This window comes from Cyprinus carpio, unplaced genomic scaffold (genome assembly GCF_018340385.1).
Source record: "Cyprinus carpio isolate SPL01 unplaced genomic scaffold, ASM1834038v1 S000006603, whole genome shotgun sequence".
In the NCBI taxonomy this organism is placed as follows: Eukaryota; Metazoa; Chordata; class Actinopteri; order Cypriniformes; family Cyprinidae; genus Cyprinus; species Cyprinus carpio.
Window position 1 is genome coordinate 60,791 of NW_024879248.1, and position 22,770 is coordinate 83,560.

At 40.2% G+C, this 22,770-nt stretch overlaps 2 protein-coding genes across 2 annotated transcripts; both read left to right on the plus strand.

Annotated features, from left to right (window-relative positions):
- Nucleotides 1-1,994: 1,994 nt before the first annotated feature.
- On the plus strand, nucleotides 1,995-14,502 carry LOC109047317 (deleted in malignant brain tumors 1 protein-like). The gene is made up of 4 exons (XM_042754857.1): nucleotides 1,995-2,032; nucleotides 12,654-12,677; nucleotides 13,651-13,965; nucleotides 14,273-14,502. The coding sequence occupies exons 1-4, from the start codon at nucleotides 1,999-2,001 to the stop codon at nucleotides 14,500-14,502; spliced, it is 603 nt and encodes a 200-aa protein (XP_042610791.1). The 5' UTR covers nucleotides 1,995-1,998.
- A 31-nt stretch (nucleotides 14,503-14,533) lies between these two features.
- LOC122144160 lies at nucleotides 14,534-16,112 on the plus strand. Its single transcript, XM_042754856.1, has 4 exons — nucleotides 14,534-14,584; nucleotides 14,724-15,008; nucleotides 15,225-15,545; nucleotides 16,042-16,112. The coding sequence occupies exons 2-4, from the start codon at nucleotides 14,735-14,737 to the stop codon at nucleotides 16,092-16,094; spliced, it is 648 nt and encodes a 215-aa protein (XP_042610790.1). The 5' UTR covers nucleotides 14,534-14,584; nucleotides 14,724-14,734; the 3' UTR covers nucleotides 16,095-16,112.
- The last annotated feature ends 6,658 nt before the right edge of the window (nucleotides 16,113-22,770 follow it).

A 22,770-nucleotide genomic window follows, 5' to 3' on the forward strand; every position in this document is an offset into this window, starting at 1 on the left:
GTAATGGATAATATCAATTTTTGCATTTTGGGAGAAAACAAAAAAAAAAAAAAAAAAAAATGTCTTTGGTTTAATAAATGTTTTAAAATCAAAATATGCGATTTGAATTTTTTAAAAAATATGTTATCTTACAAACTCATAATGATAATATTACAAGTTTGAACAGTTTGAAAATAACAGCTTTTTTCATACAAACAGTCTTTGGGAAAGAAAATGCCAGTTTTTTTTTTTTTTTTTTTTCTCAATTTTAACAATTTTGGAATTTTTATAGGCGTTTTGGAACCAAACTCTTCACCTGAACTGACTGTGATATTATTCAGCACCAATTTTCAGTTTTCCCACCAGCTAAAAAACTGTGAATTTTATCATTAATATTCAACAATGGACATAAGAAAGTATATGCACGTAAGCGTATTTCAACCATAAAAAGGACCAAAACACACTGAAATTGTGTGGAGAGGATTGAGATATTACAGCTGATGAAGGGAGACAGCCATCAAATGCAGCTTTTTTTTTTTTTTTTTGTTGCATTTTTTTTGATGAGGCACCAACACTCAAGCCAACACATCAGCACTCAGCACGAGCGTCGACCTGGACCAGCCAGGCCCAAGCGGCAGTCCCCGTCTCAACCCCAACTCTCCTCCGCTGCTGCTGCCTAATGATATCGGAACAGAGAACCCAGTCCAGGTCTGCCTGCAGTCTCTGGTTACCTGCAGTTGCATATGGAGTGTTGTTTTAGGGAGCGCTGTATTTAAAAATCTGTCGTTGCAAAAGCGAGATCTCAGTGTGTATTAATCATTGATGGTGTAATAAAGTTAAGCCCCCTTACAATTTCACATGCCCCCTCAGTCATTTCATCCTGCAGCGGCCTGTACCCAGGGGATACATGCTAGTGTTTTTGAGCCAAAAAAAATAAATAAAAATATCTGAGTTTAATTCTGGGACAGGTCACTTTGTAATGACATATGTATCAGGCCTAAAAAAAAAAGCCTATATTCACCATACTTTATGCATGCCAAATACAATATTACCAATTTTTTTAAAAGCATTATGAAAAAAAAAAAAGACAAGTACAGAAAACTCGATAAGACAATGTATATTCCAATGTGTTAATTCATTTAAATTCATAGCTGACTAATGACTGTGTGTGTGTGAGTGTATTTTGTGTGTGTGTGTGTGTGTGTGTGTTTTTTTTGTGTACAGAACATTGTCAACTGGCTTGGGAGCAGATCCCCTTCCTGCTCGGTGATTTGAACCATTGTATACTAAACTAACTGGGAAAATGGAAAATGAAATTGACAGTTTACTTCATCCTGATACCAGGATTTCCCACACATTGATTTTTTGTGTGGCGGTCCGCCACAATATCACAAACGTACCGCCCAAATAGATTTTCCAAAAGGCTTTGACTTTCATTGAATAAACATGAGCACTGCACATTTCAAAATCAAAACCCAATGCAGGTGTTTTTATATCACTGTATTTCAGAAGGAAAACAAGACTGTATTTAGAAAAATTTCGATTTCATTTTCTTTCATTTTTGCATGTAATGCTTGTATAAGGCAGCGTTTGTTGAGCTCAGCACTGCTTCGCAGCCGTTACCGGAGAAGCTGTATCTCTCCGCTCTTAAAGCGCGCCTCCGGCTGGCAGAAAATGAATTTGCATATATATATATGTTATATGGGGGCGGGGGAGTGCCGCACACAAATAGAGTGTAAGGCTGTGGGAGAACACTATACACCTTTGCATTGCTTGAATACATTTCTCAGACTAAACGAAACTAAACCATATCCGTGCCTCCTGGGGTGGATCTACACGGCATCGTAAGGGTTAAGCACACGAGAACGGTTCTGCCAGAACCGCTGAAAAGCATTTATTTCCGTGTCTTAACCAAAGCTTCATCAACTTTTTTCCCACTTTAGCAGAAAGTTAACTTAAAAAAAGAAAGTATCTTATTCATCCGCAGTTTGAAAAGAACGCAAAGGCATCGCAATCGCAATGCCAAGACCTTCTCTTCTCACTTTGATATTGGGTAATTATATTTTCAGTTCACTTTCACTTACTATTTTTTCAGGAATGATATTGTATTTAGTGGTCACCATGTTTATATCACAGTCAGTATATACGTTTAATCCTTAAAGGTTATCATTTGTGCTCTGCATTTCATTTCTTAGCGTTTCACTGAGCTTTTATACTTTTTTTTTCCTGAAGCCTGAACTGAAACTATGGACAATTAACCTTTAAAATGATAATCGCCGATTTATCTGTCCGATATTGGGTTGACATGATTGATTTTTTAAAAGCCATTCACCAAGTTGAATGCGCGTAAACAACTTTTTTTATTTCTATAAACTTCTTAAATACAAATGCCAATAGGCCCTATATACAGTAATTATTTTACAGTTGTTTTATATGTTTACAATTGAACAATTTCCGAAACTTTGTGAGAATGAAAACTGAAACTTTCTGAAATGGTGTTTTTTTTTTTTGCATATTATTCTAAACAGAGGCGTGTCTAACGTGGTGGCCAGGGGTGGCAACCGGCCCCCCCTGAAAGTTGGCTGGCCACCCATGTGCATTTTCACATCCCGTCGATTGCTTTGGTCATCATTGTGGTCAATTCACTGCTACTTCGAGTGAATCCCCACGAATAATATGCAGATGTCTTCCCGAAACTTTGCAACGTGTGATGTGGCTGAAAAAACATAGTTCTACATTTTAAATGGATCATAGACTACTAAAGCTTGCAAAAGTTGACTCATCACTGTCATGATACTTAATAAACGGTATTAATCTGTCCGTCTCAGATAACCTTAACACGATTATATATACACGTAGCAATGGCTGTCTGAGGTAAACTGTTCGTCATTTACCATAACTCACTGTTGGCCTTTAGAAGTTTAACAGTATTGTGTCGCAAAAAAGTTTCTCATTCTGCCAATTTAAATAATTCTTAATAAAACATTAAATAACTTAACAGTTTTGAAACCAGTGGCTTTGCCCCGTTTATCCTTCCAAAATGACAGTTGGAGAGCGATTTAAACATCTTCAGGCCGTTAAATAACCCAGTGCTGGCCTGAAACAACCCAGCGTTGCAACCCAGCAGGTTTTAACTCAACACCTGGTAATTAAAAACTACCCAAAAGTTTTTAAAAAAAAGTAGTGAAATAACCCAACAAAGGACTCAGCCCAGCATTTTGGTTCGAAAATAACCAAGGCCGTTTTTAGGAGTGTGTTGTGGTTTTATTTTTGTACTGTCATGCAAGAATAGAGGTTTTGTAAAAGACTATTAACTTATTGTACAATTAGTTTGTATAATAGCGTTTTTAGTATATTTATTTATAAATATATATCAACATTTACCAAAAAAGTCCGAGCCATTTTGATCTAAAAAGTTATTTCACACAAATGTTTAATGCTTTCATTTATAAAACTCTGTAGCTGTTACTAATGCCATATTTTTTCTGCACTTCTTCTTACTGTACATGCATGTTACTTTTTGTTTTTTAATAAATATTTTACCTTTTGATAGTAATTCTTTGTGTGTAAAAGTGATTTTAAAATGAACAAAATTGTATGTTCATGCCTAGCTTGATTTGGGTTCATTGTAGCATAGCAATGTAGTAATTAAAAAAAAACCATAAAAAAAGCAACACCGCATACTGGGTTAAGTGCCCGTTACATACAGCCAAGTAATGGGTGACCATACCATTCCCCGTGCAATCCGTGCTCTGCATTTAACAACCCATCCAAAGTGCAGTGCACACACAACAGCGTTTAGTACAACACACAACACACAAAAACACACACACACCGTGAAACACAACCAACAACAACCCCCGACAACATAAGCATGGGCAGAAAGCCAGTTATTTATGCCTGCTGCGGCACCCGGGTAGCAGTTGGGGGATTTCAGTGCCTTGCTCAAGGGGCAAACCCACCCTCAGTATTGTGGTATTGCCAGCAAGGGACTCGAACGCCCACACCCAGGAGTTTTTTTAGAGTGTGTGGGTTCATCTATTCGTTTGTCCTGGTCTCCATTTTTGTCTATTCTTTCAAAAACAAAAGGGCTGAATTGTCTTTCAACAACAAAAGAGGTCCTCTCTAGGTGCGAGGCACCGTCTGATCTGGATACAGACGCGATCTGTTGGCTATGGTTCCCGGAATAAGACCTCGGAATACGTAGAGAGAAACATCTTCTCCATATGTTACGGTAGAATGCCATTCTTTCCAAACGATGTAGCAAGTACATTGGGTGTTATGGTTCCCAATTTGTTTCCCGGTTTCTGTTTTACACCTAATTTAATGTGCAGTCAGCCTCTAAACTTTAAAAACTTTAAAGCTGTTATCAGATTTCTTTGGTGATTTCAAATATGAAATTTAAATCGGCAAAACAGCCTAGTAAACAGTTTTTTGTAAGAATTTGATGTTTTTTCCCCATTCTAAAGAGATAGGAGTTGCACGTTGGATGCCCGAGAGGTGTTTCAGGGATGGCCGCGGAGGTGATTAATAGGGAGTGATATGACTTGTCTTAAAGGGACTTTGGTATAAATCAGCCTTAACAGTGTCACTTCACCTCGGGTGTGCAATATTTTTTCTAATAATTCAACAACGGCCCGGAGTCAATTAGTTCCGCTTAATACTACGGTTACCAAACCGAAAAACCTCAAGACATAATCAATGACATATTTAAAGGGGATCGTCCAGTTTTTGTACTTAAATCGCTATTGTGATAGTATTAGTGATTTCTTTTTCTATATTCTTTCTTCCGCATCTCCAATCCTATGGCTCTTTTGCTTAGTTCCAAAAAAACGTCATTTTATAACTGGTAACGGAGGCTTGAGACGTTGAATAGCGTTCTAACTGCCAGTTATTAAATGAAGTTATTAGAAAGAGAAGCGAGAGAGACAGAGACACACAGAGAAAGATACAAAGAGAGAGAGAGAGAGCTTTTGTGAATTAAGCATAGTTTTATACTCGACTCGTCCGCAAGTCGTTTTGGATGCGTGTGCCAAATATGATGTCAAATCGCTGTTTTTTAGCGGGTAGTTCGCTTTGGGTGAGCGCGACCCCCATTTCGCGTGGACGGCGGCGTCGGCACGCACCAATTTTTTTGTGACTCGAGCGACAGTTTCACTGCAGCACCCGCAGTCAAGTCAACATGAATAGCTTTGAAGAAATTTTTTGGATGAACACGGTACGCCTGTACAGACACCTTTATGATACCGTCTATGTATGATCATAAGGACAGCAAGATGGAAAATAACTCTTTGTTGGGAAATTGCAACCACCATGGGAAAGGAAGAAAAGTGTTTGCAAGAAGGGTCTGGAAGAATTTACAAGACAAGTCTGTAAAGGCCATACAGAGAGTTCCCCCCCGGGTCACAAAAGTGGAGACCCAGGTGGAGTAAAACATCATAACGAGTAGAACTGTCTTACCACCGAATTCTCTCTCAGAGCTTGGCTGGTTATCACAATTTGTGAACACCGGGAAAACGGATTTAAATATGGACGATGAGGTGAGTGAATTACGTAACCACACAACCATCTATTGTTATTTTGCCAGCTGCTATGTCTGTGATTTAAGTTTGCACAGAGTAACCATATTTGCCATCCAGTAATATTAAATTAATGTTTAACAAAGAAAAAGAGATTTGGGCTGAAGCGTTCATGTATTGATCCTCTGATCAGCATAGAGAAAGTTAACAAAACCAATCACAAAAATAAAAAAAAATAATAATGGAAGCAGACACACATGTTCAAAAAAAGAAGAAAGAATTGTGAGGTATAAAATTAATTTAATCTATAAGAAAAGAGTTTTGTGCTGAAGGGGCGTTCATATCAGTGACATGATGCAAAATAGACATTAACACACTATGGTTAGCTTGAAATATCACACTATTGTTTAGTTTTGTATCATCTGCATAATTGGGTATTTTACATTGTACTTAATGCCATCTGATCCTTAATGTTTATCTTTTTGTTTTGTTTTTTTTTCTTACTTTATTAGGAGGAAACACACAGTGTGTCCCCCAATCATTGGTTTGAAAAAGCAGCACTAGTTGAAAATTGCTGATCATCATCATCATCCTCCTCAACAGTTGCCTTCACCACTTCCTGCCTCACTGGGTCCCCTTGACCTGTCTCCTGCCCAGACAGCTGCACCTACATGTACAATCTCCTCCCTGCACAGATACATCTTCCGCCCTCGAAGCATCTCAGTTCATTCCCCTACATTGCTACCAGATTTGGCACGTAAGAGATTAGAGAGGTTGGACCAGGAAAGGGAAATGGGCAGGCAACAGAACAATGAGGACCACATATTTGGCGCTGTGCTTGCAGACATGTTGTCTCTAGTTGACCCAGAAGAGATGACACGCGTAAAGTTCAGGCTTTATCAAGTTCTTTTTTGGACAAACAGCAAACCAAGACTGCTTGAAGTGACACATCTAACAATGTTCCTTCAATAATCTAAAGAATTATAAAAGCATGTTACAACAACATCAATATGTAATAAATTGCTTTGTATAGTTTAACAGACCTGTTCCGAAAATACCTCTATCATTTTAAAATGCCAAAATTTTTTCGTCAAACTTAATTGTTTTGCACTTTACGTTGACACCATTCTTCTTATTTTTGTGTACTTATATTTTCTTTTTAATTTTTATAATAATTAGTTTTAAAATATAATTCACTATATGCTTCAGCCTGTGTAACTATACAAAGTAGTCTATGCACCACAACAATTTGTGATTATATTGTATTCAGAATAAACAATATGATTCAACATTGCTCTTTTGAACAGGGGTGTGGGGTTGGGGGGGGGGGGGGGGGGGGGGGGGGGGGGAGGGGGGGGGGGGGGGGGGGGGGGGGGGGGTTTTTTTTTGGGGGGGGGGGGGGGGGGGGGGGGGGGGGGGGGGGGGGGGGGGGGGGGGGGGGGGGGGGGGGAGGGGGGGGGGGGGGCCTGTCTCCCCTGCCCAAGCAGACAGCTGCACCTACATGTACAATCTCTCCCTCGGATACATCTCCCTCTACATCCTTCTGCCCATTCCCCCTACATTGCTACCAGATTTGCACGTAAGAGACATTAGAGAGGTTGGACCAGAAAGGAAATGGGCATAACAGAACAATGAGGACTACATATTTGGCGCTTGTGCTTGCAGACATGTTGTCTCTAGTTGACCCAGAAGAGATGACACGCCAGAAAGTTCAGGCTTTTATCAAGTTCTTATATCTTGAAGTGACACATCTAACAATGTTACTTCATGAATCTAAAGAATTATAAAAGCATGTTACAACAACATCAATATGTAATATTGCTTGTATAGTTTTATATTGATCAACATTGCCTTTTGAACTGTTCTATATCTTCTCATATAATATATAACAAAAACATCACATGGGTTAATCTATGGCAAAGTACTTTTTTCAGTCCCTAACCTTTATAGAAATATTACATTTGCAAAACACTGTAGGGTTTCAATTTATATACATTATAAAATGAATCTGTTATTTGATCAGTTACACCTACTTGAGCCTCAACTTGGCAATATTTTTTTAATTAAATATGCTGCACTCCAAACACTACACTCTGTACAACAGCCATGTGCATAGGGTCAAACTGTACTCTAATGATGTGGTCTAATTTGAAATGTTAGAATAAGAAATAGATTTTAAGACATCCTGTAATTCCAACACTCTGTTGAACAACCCACATACCGTTAGTTATACTGCAATAGGTAGAAATGTGTCTGCATTATGCACAGAAATGAAAGAGTGAACAAAAAGTTTGATGTAAAATTAAATTAAATCAACCAGCAATAGTCCAGCAACTATCAAAACTATAACATATAAAAATACAAATATAAAGGACAACATCAATGATGCATCAAAGTGTTTATTTTCTGTAAAATCAGTGTGGGACTGTAGTTCGTATTTGTCAAAACAAACATCATTCGCATTTTTCTTTAATGTAAGCACCCTCTCCTGATGAGCAGTGTCCTGCCAGGTACACTACCCTGTGGTGTAGAAAAAAGCCTCAAGTCATTTCTAATGCTATTGATGCTCTGGATGCTCGGCTGTTTAACAATCTTCCTGGCATCATCAGGTTGTTGTCTCCATCCTTGAATGATTTCGACGTAATGCCCGGTAAAATTGCTACTTCTCTTCTACTTACTCTTGCTTTGCATACCTCCACATAACAGAATAGCAGCCCCTCAAAGTGAGTACGCTTAGCGGCGTTTTTCTTTCTTTCTTGTTTTTGGTTTTTCCCCTCTGCCTGGAATGGAATCCCAGCAGTCCTCTCCTGGTCCTGGAGGCAACAGGACCGTTCGCTGGGACCATACCAGGGCTTTCATCGATCAACGTTGCCCTTTTGGACTTCCCTCCACTACGCACTCGCTCTGCCATATTCTATCACACCGAGCCTGAGGCAAGCATGTAAGGCAACGCCTGCCAGCGTACGGTCCCAAAAAGAGGATTTTTGGAACTTTTGGTGGAGTGGGTGCTGGTAGATAAACGCGATCACCATTCACTGTCCTGCCCCACTGAGGGTGATATCTCCACCCCCACTCCCAAACCAGAAGACCAGCCGCCATCAACCGGCTTCACAGATTTTACTGCCTGAGCCCACTGCAGACAGAAGAGCACTAAGCCTGCCTTGACCTGAGCCGATTCATCAACCATGTGAGCCGAAGCCTCTAGCATTGTCTGAACCCAAGTGCATTAGCCGGCAACATCGTCCGTTCCCGAGGGAGTTTTGGTGAAGATAGTCACCGGACGATATGAGAGGAACTTATGGATATCTTTAGATGGACTTAACTAGACTGGTTTGGAGAAGTATTAAACCCCTGTGCCCTTGGATCTCCTACATCTTCGCTGGTTCCGTCCAGCCCCAAACTCCCTGCGTCTCCCAATGTTTCCTCCCAGTTCATGTCCTCCTGTGTTTCCCACCCAACCTCCCACTCCCTCCAAGCATGAGCAGATTCCTCGACCCACGACCTACATCAACGTGCCTCTTCATTTCTCTCCAACTAACTGTAGGAAATTAAATTAAAATGAATGTTTGGAATTATGTTAACTGTGATAAGGATTTACAGTGCAGTTTAAACTGGTAACAGAATGCACGTAACTAAGCAACAGAGCGTCCCGTTAAAGAGAGCAAACCGTTAAAGCTTACCTACTGTTCTTCTACATACTCAAAAGTATGTACTTTTTCTTCACAAAAAGAGTACATACTTTTAGGGCATAGTATCAGTAGGTGAATTGGGATGCAGCAATGGTTTCTAGGGAGCAAAGGTTTTGTGAAAAAAAAGGGAAGACTAAAAACACAAAGTCTGTAAAATAAACTGTTAAAGGGATTTGATTTTTATTGTTGTCATCATTCAGGATGTATTTCAGCTTTAATGTATGGTTTTTTTCAAACAAGATCCGCTGATATTTGCCACTAGCGACATGCTAGAAGCTAGTGGACTGCCGAGTGGCTTTTCACTCCAGAATGGCGGAAGCGCAGGGCTGCGCGCTGGGTGCCGCTGGTTCAGATTGGACATTCGGTTTGGCTTTCACTTCTTGTCAGTATAAGTTCTTTGACTGTTTAATGACATATCGGCTTTTTAGAGCTGCTTTACAGCAGAAATTGGAATTGTTACTACTGCGTAAATTTTTCAAAAAGTTTGTTTTTAAATAACACGATTGGCAAACTGATTGTTAAATCAGATGATGTGATTGCAGTTTTGCAGACTTGGGTCTGAAGATATTCGATATTTAGTGAAATTGTTTCACTGAGTGGGCCTCAAGTAGGCCCACATACTTTTTAGGTTAAACAAAAAAACTGTGACACATGGCTTAATGACTATAAACATTCTCGTGCTTATCTAGACACCAAAGCTGTTAACTGTGACTAAGGGGTTATGAAACAGTTTGAAAAAAAAAGTATACCACTGACCTATGTCTGACCCACAGAACCATGTGACAAGTGTTAAAAAATAATAATAAGTTTCTTTTACAATCAAGGATTCGATCGCACTTGAGGAAACCTTTCCATAGTTTCCTAGAACTAATTTCCCTGCTCTCTTTGGCATATATTATTGTTTTGTCTTGAGGACTGTTGTTACTCAGAGTAATGTGAGAGACAAAAAACATACTGAAGCAAGAGTTCAGAAAGATTGTCACCCCCAAGGGATCAGTATGTGTGCAGACTGAAAACTGCTACTTTTTATGCTGATTGCTCATGAGCTATTTAATAAAGAATTATAAATTATACCTCACCCTGTAAACAGCATTGACTGTTATTTTAACCCATGATCAGTAGAGCGGGCCCCGCCACTGCTAGCCCTGTCATATTTGTTAAATATCCTCTTAAATCAGGCGTGTCTTCTTGAGCGTCATTAAAGGAGGTCATATGATGCCGCTAAAAACAACATTATTTTGTGTATTTGGTATAATAAAAAACACATTATTTTCCACATAGTGTACATTTTTGTTTCTCCACTATGCCTCGACTTTCTGAAACGTGTAGTTTTTCACAAAGCACATCGGTCTGAAAAAGCAAGATGTGCTCTGATCGGCCAGATATCCAGTGCATTGTGATTGGCTAAATGCCTCAAGCGTGTGACGGATAATGTTACAACCCTTAACATACTGTGATGCTGTGTGTCCGGGCCGTCTCCCAGCTGTCCAGACTCAGTACAGCAGCTCTGTTCATGCACATGCCATCATCGATGCTCTTTCAGCAGTTCAGTCAATGTAATGTTAGGAGTAACTGAATAACTTGGGATATTGGTTTATTTCAAGTCAGAGGGAGTGTTAGGCATGTTTATAATCCAAATAACTTAAAGTTATTTGTGGATTAGTTCATACTAGAGACGCGAAGAAGATCCAGTTAAAATGAAAGATTCGTTCACGATCCGGACATCACTAGACGAGACAAAACCAATAAAACCCATTACAAATGAGACATTTGTTGCATCCAGTGGGGACTGATTACTGATTATAATGACTTATAACTGTATTTTTAATGCATTGCGCTGCGTACCGCGCTGCGTAAACACAAAACCATGTCCCCTGCATTTGTGATCAGAGAAACACAACAATTCTACTCTACACTGCTCAAAACTCCATTTGAATCATCATTGGCAAATTATTTAAACATAGAAAATGTACTTACAGGTAGTGGTGTGGCAAAGCGAGGCTTTCAGTGAAATACTGGAAACAGTCCAACCCAAAACTGTGCTGAGGCTTCGAAACAATTCGACACTCGTCTCTACAATGAGACCTGGGGGTTATTTTCAAGTATTGCCCTGAAACAGCATTGGCAATGAATCAGTTAGGCGAATTGACGAATTATAACATATATGTTGTTCCAGCCTTTCAGCCTGGTGGGTTGGGGAGTGGTTAGTGTTGCACACACGGTCATGTTTGTCAGAACGTATCACTTTAGGGTCTTATACCAGGTGAAGCATGTATATAATTATAATAAATATATGAAAGTTGTGTTTTTATTGTTCTGTTCTTGTAATGTGTTGTAACATCTCTCTGACAACTGAATGAACTCTTTGTCAAAATGTAATTTTGGTCATGAAAAAATAAACATTAATAAAATACATCAAGCCACAACTGGCATTTTTTACATATCATAAAACTTTTTATTTAAATATATTAATTGTTCTGCTGCATTAACTCCACTTTTATAGTTTGCGGGAGTTAGGTTAAGACAGATGTGTGATTGTGTGGTTTGTTCCCGCCCCTGTCGATCAAAAGCAGATTTGGGTCTCGAAACACTTGTAAAATGCCCTGATGCTTTGAATCGCCTTAGTCACGTGACATGGGTGTTTTGAATCACACTTCAGAGCAGTGTTTCAAAACATCTGCGCTTCGGGATCTCGACAGCGTGTCGAAACGTCAGTTTCACGTCAGCCATCCCAACATACAGGCTGTGAGTCAGAAGCACCAGACTGTCCTTGCAAAGTTTATACTGCCCAAATTTATATAAACAGCCTTTGTGTCACAGACACACTGTAGGCTACTGGTTCAGCAAACAGTCCTCATCCTCCATAAAATGCATGGCACACATCTGAATATTTGGGTTAGACTTTTCTGGAACAGTGTTGAAATACAACTTAACTACTGATTTCTAGTTGGCACACACTCTTTTGGAAGGCCAACAAAAGTAGTTTTGCTTTTCACAAAGAAACACACAGCATCTCCACAACATGGCGCCGGCGGCAACAGTTTCGCTATCACAACAAAACACACAGCATCTCCACAACATTGGGCGGCGTTATGCAAATCTTTCCCCACATTGTGATGTAGATATGTGGGGAACGAGCCCATTTTAGGGGGGTGGTGGTTGACTATTAACTTTTTATAAAGAATATCTCTTTGGATTTCAGACTTTAGCTTTTGCAACTTTACAGATCTGCTTTATGCACCAACAGCTTGTAACACTCCAAAGAGAAAGGAAAACTTGAAATCACATCATATGACCCTTTTAAAACAAGAGATCAGTTTAATTAATAGGATGCAATTATCAGCCAGTACTGTCTGATACTATCCTAATTTTTAAAAGTTTTTTATTTCGTAATTCATTTCTAATTGTAAGTGTACAATATGTTTAAATGTCACTGTTTTTTTGTTTTTTGTTTTCATCTCAACAGCCAGTTCTATGACTTCTGTAACTGGTGAGTAACAGACTGTTAGTCACTCGTTTTTAAAACAGATTTTTTTTATAGCTGCATCATGACATAATTTATGCATTTAGCAGACGCTTTTATCCAAAGCGACTTAGGCCCCTTACACTGCATGGTTCAAGTGACCCAATTCCGATTTTTTCCTCTCATGTGGCACAGATCGGATATGACCGGTGAGCAGGAAAAAACCGCATGGATTCCGATTTTCTCAGATCGGATTTCAGGCCTCATTCATATGTGGTAATAAATCGGATATGAATCGGAATACGTGCATTTGCGTGTGCCATGTAAGCAGACAAATCGGATATTCCCTAGTAAATGCGAGTCGTACGTCATAACAAAAGTGACGTCAACTCAAATGGACACCACCAACTGAGATCACATGACTTTTAGGCGCGATGGAGGACGAAGGATACAGTCATAACAAAAGTGACGTCAACTCAAATGGACATAAGTAATTTTGTTTATATGTCTTTTGGGACCAATGTTTTGCTGAATCTTGTTTTGTTGACTTTTCAAAATATTGTGGAAAGCATACACTGTATAATTTTATTTTGCATCTGCAGCCATTGTATTTCGTGCTGTTTTACTTCCTTTTCCGGGTCAGAAGAACGTCTACGTTTTGGTAGTTTCAGCAGCAGTGTATAGTGTAAATGCAAAAATCGGATACGGGTCACTTTTAAAAGATGATGTAAGCGGGTCGTCAAAAAAATAGGATATAGTCAGAAAATCGGATTTGGGCATCAAGAACTGTGGTGTGTAAGCGGAGTTTTAAGTGTGTTTAGGTTATCAATTTTTACCTATCATGTGTTCCTGGGGAATCGAACCCCCAACCTTGCGCTTGTTAACGCAATGCTCTACCACTTGAGCTACAGGAGCACTCATAACCAGTCACTGTTTTGGCTAATCTGCAAGTTTTGCCTGTTGTGAGATGTGAGTTGTATAATAATGTTGTTTTTTTTAGGAGATTTTAGTATCAGACTGGTGAATGGAAATAATGACTGCTCTGGAAGAGTTGAGATCCTGTATAATGGCCAGTGGGGGACGGTGTGTGATGATGACTGGGACATGAAGGATGCTGCTGTGGTGTGCAGACAGCTGGGATGTGGAAGAGCTGATAGTGCACCTGGCACTGCTCATTTTGGCCAGGGTAGTGGTCAGATCTGGTTGGATGAAGTGGGATGTTCAGGAAGTGAATCATCGCTCACACAGTGCTCACGTCCTTCTTTTGGAGCACATAACTGTGGTCATGGTGAAGATGCAGGCGTCGTCTGCTTAGGTAAAAAGCATACATACATATGTTTTCAAATTACGTTTTTGCTGTTTACCTTGATATTTTATGCAATATTTTCTTATGTTACATTTTTACCAGCATATTTTTTTGTTGTATAAAATTTTGGTGTATGTTTTTTGAATGTGTTATTATTGCTGTTATTAAAACAACATAAACTTTAAGAAATTTTGTGAATATAAGAGGGTATGCATGTTTGTTTGTTTGTTTGATAAAATGTATGTAAAAATTACAAATTATTTAAAAATTTTAAAAAATTTTTTTTTGACATTGTACTTTTATTTTTAATGTCAAGTACCAGATATAAGGTTGGTCAATGGGTCTGATTCATGCTGCGGGAGAGTGGAGATCCGTTATAATGGCCAGTGGGGAACCGTGTGTGATGATTACTGGGACCTGAATGATGCTGCTGTGGTGTGCAGACAGTCACAGTGTGGATCAGCCATCAGTGCACCTCCTGGAGCCTCCTTTGGTCAAGGCAGTGGATCTATCTGGCTGGATGACGTTGAATGTTTCAGGAAGTGAAGGAACCCTCACCACATCACACAATGTGGACTAGGAAAACATGACTGTAATCATGGTAAAGATGCTGGTGTTGTTTGTTCAGGTAAGCCAAATCTTTAACATCTTCACACATTATTTTTGGGGGAATAACCAACAAAATTTACATTAACCTTCATGAGTGTCGTGCTTACGTTACATTATGTCTTAACAAATTATATTAAAATACAACAGTTATTTTGCAGGTGAGCTGAAGATGCCGACCTTTTCCCTGACCTCCACACATGCAGCTGTTTCTCCTGGAGAAAATATCCAGTTCAGTTGCACAACACCTAAACCAAGATGCAAGGCTAATGCTGAATTCCAGCTCTTCAGAAACGGATCATCTGTATCCTCCAAAAAACATGAATCTAGTGTGAATTTCAGCTTTGTTAATGTAGACGTCTCACATGAGGGCAGCTACAGCTGTCGTTACTCCTACCAAAACAACATCAAGTCACCTTTGAGCAACACTGTATTCATCACTGTGGGTGAGTGCAGTCAGCTTAGTCTCATAGATTGCATGCATTAGTAACGTGAACTCATTCTGTAAAGATGCTTTTTTCCAATTTGAACCATTTCATAAAATGACTGTGTATTAAATCCTTCTATGATGGGTTTCTGAAGCTATTTTATTTGTTTAAAGGAGTTTGACCTTATCGTTTGAGTTTCTATAATAATATAAATGTATTCTACTTGTTTTCTAGTGAACTTGCAGCAGCCCAGTATTTCCCAAAGTGCACCTGATGGAGGGTTTCACGTGGGGCCTCAGGGGCCAGTGATCACCAGGAGCCACGGTTTCACTATCATCTGTTCAACTCAATCTCAGTTTCCTGGAGGATCTTTTCACCTGTTCAGAGGATCAAGCATCACCAGGACTGAGTCAGCTGTCAGTCGCTCTGCTTCCTTCTTCTTTCCTGAGGCAGATTTTTCACACGAGGGAAACTACAGTTGTGTTTATGAAGTCATTGTCTCCTCACGCTCCTTCCGTTCATCTGCCTCCGAACTGCTGCTTATCACTATTATAGGTACTTATAACCACAAATCTTTCAGCCCCATCTACAACTTGCTCTTAGCGACTGTATCAAGGATCAACCAAATTTCTAGATCCATAGTAAAACGTGTCTTGATAATTTAACACTTTATTGTAATTAAAATAGTACCGTGTGAATAAAAACAACAAAACAACATATCTCTTTTGCGTTTGACCCCTAGTGATAATTATTATAATATAGTAAAAGAAAACTGGGTAAACTCATACCAAAACTACATCAAGTTACCTTTGAGTAACACTGTTATCACTGTGGGGATGAGTGTGTCCGGTCTTGTCTCGTTGTGTACATCATAGATTACCTGCAATAATATCATATAAGTGAACTAATTTTGAAATGATTCCTTTTTTGCATTTGAGACATTTTGAAAAATGTGGATTAAATTTTGATCCCAACAAGATGCAGTAATTGAAGCCATTTTTATTTATTTAAAGAAAAGAAACCATATAAATGTATTCTACTTGTTTCCTAGTGAACTTGCAGCAGCCCCAGTATTTCCACAGTGCTCCTGAATGGATGGGTTGATGAGGGGCCTCAGGGGCCCCAGTGATCACCAGCGGGCCACAGTTTCACTATCATCTGTTCAACTCAATCTCAGTTACCTGGAGGATCTTTTCACCTGTTCAGAGGATCAGACATCACCAGGACTGAGTCAGCTGTCAGTCACTCTGCTTCCTTCTTCTTTCCTGAGGCAGATTTTTCACACGAGGGAAACTACAGTTGTGTTTATGAAGTCAGTGTCTCCTCACGCTCCTTCTGTTCACCTGCCTCTGAACTGCTGCTCATCACTATCACAGGTACTGATGTATAAGTGTCTAAAAACAAGTTGAACTGCTGTAATGAAAGTTTAATTTCAATCACGTTGTGTCTCTTTCAGCCTCCCTGCTTCCTGTCATTGGTGCTGCAGTGTCAGCTGTGCTGCTCTTATTGTCTGTCCTCATAATCATCCTCCTGCTGAAGAGAAGACAAAAGCAAAAGAAAAAGGAAATGCATTCAAAGTGCTCTTTCACAAAAGGTAAAAGTCTTGAGTTTTATAAAAGTCATCAGATGATGTCTTCTATTTTATTTTTAACTCTTTCATCCTAAGTCACTTTTTTCTTCATAATTTTCCTGTAATTGTCCCTCTCTGTGCAATGTCTGTAGGTGCAGCTAATACATATGCAGGGGCATCCCATGATAACAAAAATGAAGAAGATGATGAGGCTGATTATAAAAATGTAGAACTTGGTACAAACATGGATCATGATCATTCTGAACAGGACTATGTCAATGTGACTGTTACAGAAAATAAAAGTGTGGTAGACGAATCTGATGATAACATTTATGAAAGCTGTTTTGACTAATACTACGTTATTTAAAAGACTGGTCTTGACCTACCTGAAGAACATCACTGGACCTTTGTTAAATCTTGCAACACCTCGACAGACCTGGGAATTATGCTATGATCTTATTGGTGGACTTCAGCCCAGCCTTCAATACCATCATGCCTGATCTTCTCTCAGAAAACTGACCCAGCTCTCCATGCCCTCCCAAATCTGTCAGTGGATTACCAGCTTCTTGACAGACAGGTAGCAGCTAGTGAGGCTGGGAAAACTCACATCTAGGACCCTGAAAACAGTGGAGATGATTGTGGACTTTAGGAGAAACCCCCCTCCACTTCCCCCACTCACCATCATGAACAGCACTGTAACAGTGGAGTAATTCAGGTTCCTGGGCACCACCATCACTCAGGACCTGAAGTGGGACAATCACATCAACTCTTTTGCAAAAAAAAAATAAAAAATCTTAGCAGAGGTTGTATTTTCTTCACCAGCTGTTCAACCTGCAACCCAGTTCTACTCGATCGTCATTGTGTCTGTCCTGTGTTTATCTATAGCTGTCTGGTTTGGTTCCGCTACCAAATAAGACATTAGAAGACTACAATGGACAGTCAGGACTGCTGAGAGGATTATTGGTGCCCCCTGCTTGACCTTGAAAAATGTACACCTCCAGAGTGACGAAAAGAGCTCAAAAAAATCACTCAGGACCCCTCACACCGAACTGAACTGTTGCCCTCTGGCTGTCGCTACAGAGCACTGACCACCAAAACAGCCCGGCACAAGAACAGTTTTTTCCCTCAGGCCATATTCCACCTGAACAACACATAAAATTTTAGGACTGCACATCTGTACATAACTTCTCAAAACTGTTCATCTTTAAATGGCACATTTGCATGTTTTTTTTTCTTTTAGTATTTTTTTCTATATTTTTATTGCCATATAGTTTTTTATTATTATTGTATATTCTCTTTATTATTAATGTTATATTTCATGTTATTACTTTACATTACATGTTTTTTTTTGAATTTTTTTTTTATTTTTTCTTTGAATTTTAGGTTCTTTTAATTAGACAAATTCCTTGTGTGTGTAAACACACTTTACAATAAAGTCCTTTCTAATTCTGATTCTGATTGTAAAGTTATATTTGATTACTCTATAAGAAAAAAAAATAATTCAAGTGTACTGTAGCCTACACAGGCCCTGTCCCAAATCGCACCCTAAACCCTCATGGCCTTCCTCATGGAGTCCACACTTTCGTGTCATATCATAATTGTTTGTTGTTTGTTGGATAGTATTCTTTTTTGTTGATCTCATTGTTGTATTGTTTGATATGATGATTGGTGGATCATACTGTGTTGTGGTGTTTTTTAGTGTTGTGAGGGTGGCCACTGTAAGTCCGCAAGACTGCACATGCCCTCGGTAGAAAACGCAATCGTGTTCCCCTCAGTAGAAATTATGTTTCCCCCTAGGAAGGCCCTTAGAATCACCCTAACCCAACCCAATATATATATACACTACAAAATTATGAACACAACATTTTTGTTTTTGCCCCCATTTTTCATGAGAGATCAAAAATATAAGACTTTTTCTATGTACACAAAAGGCCTATTTCTCTCAAATATTGTTCACAAATCTGTCTAAATCTGTGTTAGTGATCACTTCTCCTTTGCCAAGATAATCCATCCACCTCACAGGTGTGGCACATCAAGATGCTGATTAGACAGCATGATTATAGCACAGGTGTGCCTTAGGCTGGCCACAATAAAAGGCCACTCTAAAATGTAAAGTTTTAATCACACAGCACAATGCCACAGATGTTGCAAGTTTTGCGGGAGCGTGCAATTGGCATGCTGACTGCAGGAATGTCCACCAGAGCTGTTGCCCGTTGAATTGAATGTTTCATTCTCTCTACCATAAGCCCATCTTCAAAGGCGTTTCAGAGAATTTGGCAGTACACACCCCAACCGGCCTCAACAACTGTCAGACACAGTGTAACCACGTAACCACACCAGCCCAGGACCTCCACATCCCCAGCATCTTCACCTCCAAGATTGTCTGAGACCAGCCACCTGGACAGCTGCTGCAACAATCGGTTTGCATAACCAAAGAATTTCTGCACAAACTGTCAGAAACCATCTCAGGGAAGCTCATCTGCATGCTCGTCATCCTCATCGGGGTCTAGACCTGACTGCAGTTCGTTATCGTAACCGACTTGAGTGGGCAAATGCTCAAATTCGATAGTGTCTGGCACTTTGGAGAGGTGTCCTCTTCACGGATGAATCCCGTTTTTCACTTTACAGGACAGATGGCAGACAGCATGTGTGAACTCTGGGGCTGGAGCCGACACTGGAGCGAGCTCTGGGGCGGGGAGCCGACACTGGAGCACGGATGAATCCCGTTTTTCACTTTACAGGACAGATGGCAGACAGCATGTGTGAACTCTGGGGCTGGAGCCGACGGTTTGGCTAGGTATTGGCAGGCGGGCCTGACTTCAGAGCGGCCGGCAAACTTGACTCAGGAGCAGCCGGCGGGCTTGTAGGAGTCATAGCCGGTGGACTTGACTTCGGCGCAGCCAGTGGGCTTGAATGAGCCGCTGCCGGTGGGCTTAACAACAGCGTGGCCGGTGTTCTGACAAATAATGCTACCTATCAGATTATGCTACCAACACTGTATTTATCCTACTGTTAGAGTAGGTTCAGGGTTGTGGTAAGTGTACATGTTAATAAAGCCTCACACCTTATTAATATCATGCTGGAAGCAAAATCTGATAGGTAGCACTTTTCATTATCGAATTATGCTACCATCGTCAGAAGTCAATGGGATGAAGGGAGGCAAGCCTCCACTGTAACTTTTCCTTCGGGTGTCGCTATTGGACAGTGTTACATCATAAAAAGAGTGACTTTTATACTTTTAATGTCATATTTAGTAATATTTGCGTTGTTTTATTTCTGTAATATTGATCATTTTGAAAAAAATTTGAGGAGACACTGCCTCCCTGTCCTTTTCAGAGGAAACGCCCCTGATATATATACAGGTCCTTCTCAAAAAATTAGCATATTGTGAAAAAGTTCATTATTTTCCATAATGTAATGATAAAAATTAAACTTTCATATATTTTAGATGAATTGCACACCAACTGAAATATTTCAGGTCTTTTATTGTTTTAATAATACTGATGATTTTGGCATGCAGCTAATGAAAACCCAAAATTCCTATCTCAAAAATTAGCATATCATGAAAAGTTCTCTAAACGAGCTATTAACCTAATCATCTGAATCAACTAATTAACTCTAAACACCTGCAAAAGATTCCTGAGGCTTTTAAAACTCCCAGCCTGGTTTCATTACTCAAAACCGCAATCATGGGTAAGACTGCCGACCTGACTGGCTGTCCAGAAGGCCATCATTGACACCCTCAAGCGGGAGGATAAGAACACAGAAAACATTTCTGGACGAATAGGCTGTTCCCAGAGTGCTGTATCAAGGCACCTCATGGGAAGTCTGTTGGGAAGGAAAAAAAGTGTGGCAAAAAAATGCTGCACACGAGAAGAGGTGACCGGACCCTGAGGAAGATTGTGGAGAAGGACCGATTCCCAGACCTTGGGGGACCTGCAGAAGCAGTGGACTGAGTCTGGGAGTAGAAACATCCAGAGCCACCGTGCACAGGCGTGTGCTTTGAACCAGAAACAACGGCAGAAGTGCCTGACCTGGGCTACAGAGAAGCAGCACTGGACTGTTTGCTCAGTGGTCCAAAGTACTTTTTTTTTCGGATGAAAGCAAATTTTTGCACGTCATTTCGGGAAATCAAGGTGCCAGAGTCTGGAGGAAGACTGGGGAGGAAGGAAATGCCAAAATGCCTGTAAGTCCAGTGTCAAGTACCCACAGTCAGTGATGGTCCTGGGGTGCCATGTCAGCTGCTGGTGTTGGTCCACTGTGTTTTATCAAGGGCAGGGTCAATGCAGCTAGCTATCAGGAGATTTTGGAGCACTTCATGCTTCCATCTGGTGAAAAAGCTTTATGGAGTATGAAGATTTCGTTTTTCAGCACGACCTGGCAACCTGCTCACAGTGCCAAAACCACTGGTAAATGGTTTACTGACCATGGTATTACTGTGCTCAATTGGCCTTCCAACTCTCCTGACCTGAACCCCATAGAGAATCTGTGGGATATTGTGAAGAGAAAGTTGAGAGACGCAAGACCCAAACACTCTGGATGAGCTTATGGCCGCTATCGAAGCATCCTGGGCCTCCATAACACCTCAGCAGTGCCACAGGCTGATTGCTTCCATGCCACGCCGCATTGAAGCAGTCATTTCTGCAAAAGGATTCCCGACCAAGTATTGAGGAGTGCATAACTGAACATAATTATTCGAAGGTTGACTTTTTTTGTATTAAAAACACTTTTCTTTTATTGTCCGGATTGAAATATGCTAAATTTTTTGAGATAGGAGTTTTTGGGTTTTCATGAGCTGTATGCCAAAATCATCAGTATTAAAAATTTAAAAGACCTGAAATATTTCAGTTGGTGTGCAGTGAATCTAAATTTTAATATAGAAAGTTAAATTTTTATCATTACATTATGGAAATAGATGAACTTTTATCACAATATGCTATTTTTTGAGAAGACCTGTATAATGTGTGTGTGTGTGTGTGTGTGTACTGGTATATATGGTTTATGAGGACACAAATGTCTATAAGGAGGTCAGCTGTGGCCTAATGGTTAGAGAGTTGGACTTGTAACCTTAAGGTCGCAGGTTTGAGTTTCAGTGTAGCTCGGTGCTGGCAGGAGTTGTAGGTGGAGGGGAGTTAATGAACAGCGCTCTCTTCCACCCTCAATACCCATAGCTGAAGTGCCATTGAGCAATGCACTGAACCCCCAGTTGCTCCCCGGGTGCTGAATATATAGCTGCCCACTGCTCCAGGTGTGTGTTAACGGTGTGTTCACTTCTCACTGCTGTGTTTGTGCACTTGGATGGGTTAAATGCAGAGCACCAATTCCGAGTATGGGTTACCATACTTGGCAAATGTCACGACTTTCACTTCCATAATGACATGGGTACTACGCGAACGTAAACATGGTTTATAAGTAGGGCTGTAGAATTTTAGTAAACACAGTTTTGTATGTTTTTTTTAAGCGTTTTGTTTTACGGGGACACAGGAAGTGTCCTTATAAAAAGGGCTGTGCAATTAATCGCATTCGATTGTCGTGCGCATCTCGTCAGTAAAGCCGGTGTTGTGTGCTAAATCACCTGCTTTTCACCTGCTTTTAGATTGAGCGGCTTTCACTACACAGAGCCGTATTTCACTGACAATTAAGCAAAATCGCCCATTCGATTTCGAACGCGATATCGCCTAGTTTGTCAGTGAAATACGGCTCTGTGTAGTGAAAGCCGCTCAATCTAAAAGCAGGTGATGCTGATTTAGCACACAACACCGGCTTTACTGATGAGATGCGCACGACAATCGAATGCGATTAATTGCACAGCCCTTTTTATAAGGACACTTCCTGTGTCCCCGTAAAACAAAATGCTTAAAAAAAACATACAAAACTGTTTACACTAAAATTCTAAAATTGGCAGTAGTTTTCTGTAAGGGGTTGGTTTAGGCAGGGCTGGTGTAGGGCGATAGAAAAAAAAATAAGTTCAATATAAAAACCATTACACCTATGGAGAGTCCCTGAAAACCGCAAATGCGTGTGTGTGCGTTTCCTTTTATATGTAGCCTATATATCATCCTGTAAAAAAGGATTACGTCTTCGAGCAGGGTCATAACTACGTCACAGGCAATTTTGTCCCTTGCTAGGCAACAAATAACCTTCTGGTGTGCCAGACCCAGCACAGGCCAGTTCTTCCACACTAACAGTGTAATCTTGCAATTCCACACA

Coding starts and splice junctions, on each gene's coding strand:
- LOC109047317 (XM_042754857.1), top strand. CDS start 1,999: ATGCCAAGACCTTCTCTTCTCACTTTGATATTGG. Junction 2,033..12,653: donor TCTTCTCACTTTGATATTGG/GTAATTATATTT, acceptor TCATCTCAACAG/CCAGTTCTATGACTTCTGTA. Junction 13,966..14,272: donor TGCAGGCGTCGTCTGCTTAG/GTAAAAAGCATA, acceptor TTTAATGTCAAG/TACCAGATATAAGGTTGGTC.
- LOC122144160 (XM_042754856.1), top strand. CDS start 14,735: ATGCCGACCTTTTCCCTGACCTCCACACATGCAGCTGTTTCTCCTGGA. Junction 15,009..15,224: donor CACTGTATTCATCACTGTGG/GTGAGTGCAGTC, acceptor CTTGTTTTCTAG/TGAACTTGCAGCAGCCCAGT. Junction 15,546..16,041: donor GCTGCTTATCACTATTATAG/GTACTTATAACC, acceptor CTTGTTTCCTAG/TGAACTTGCAGCAGCCCCAG.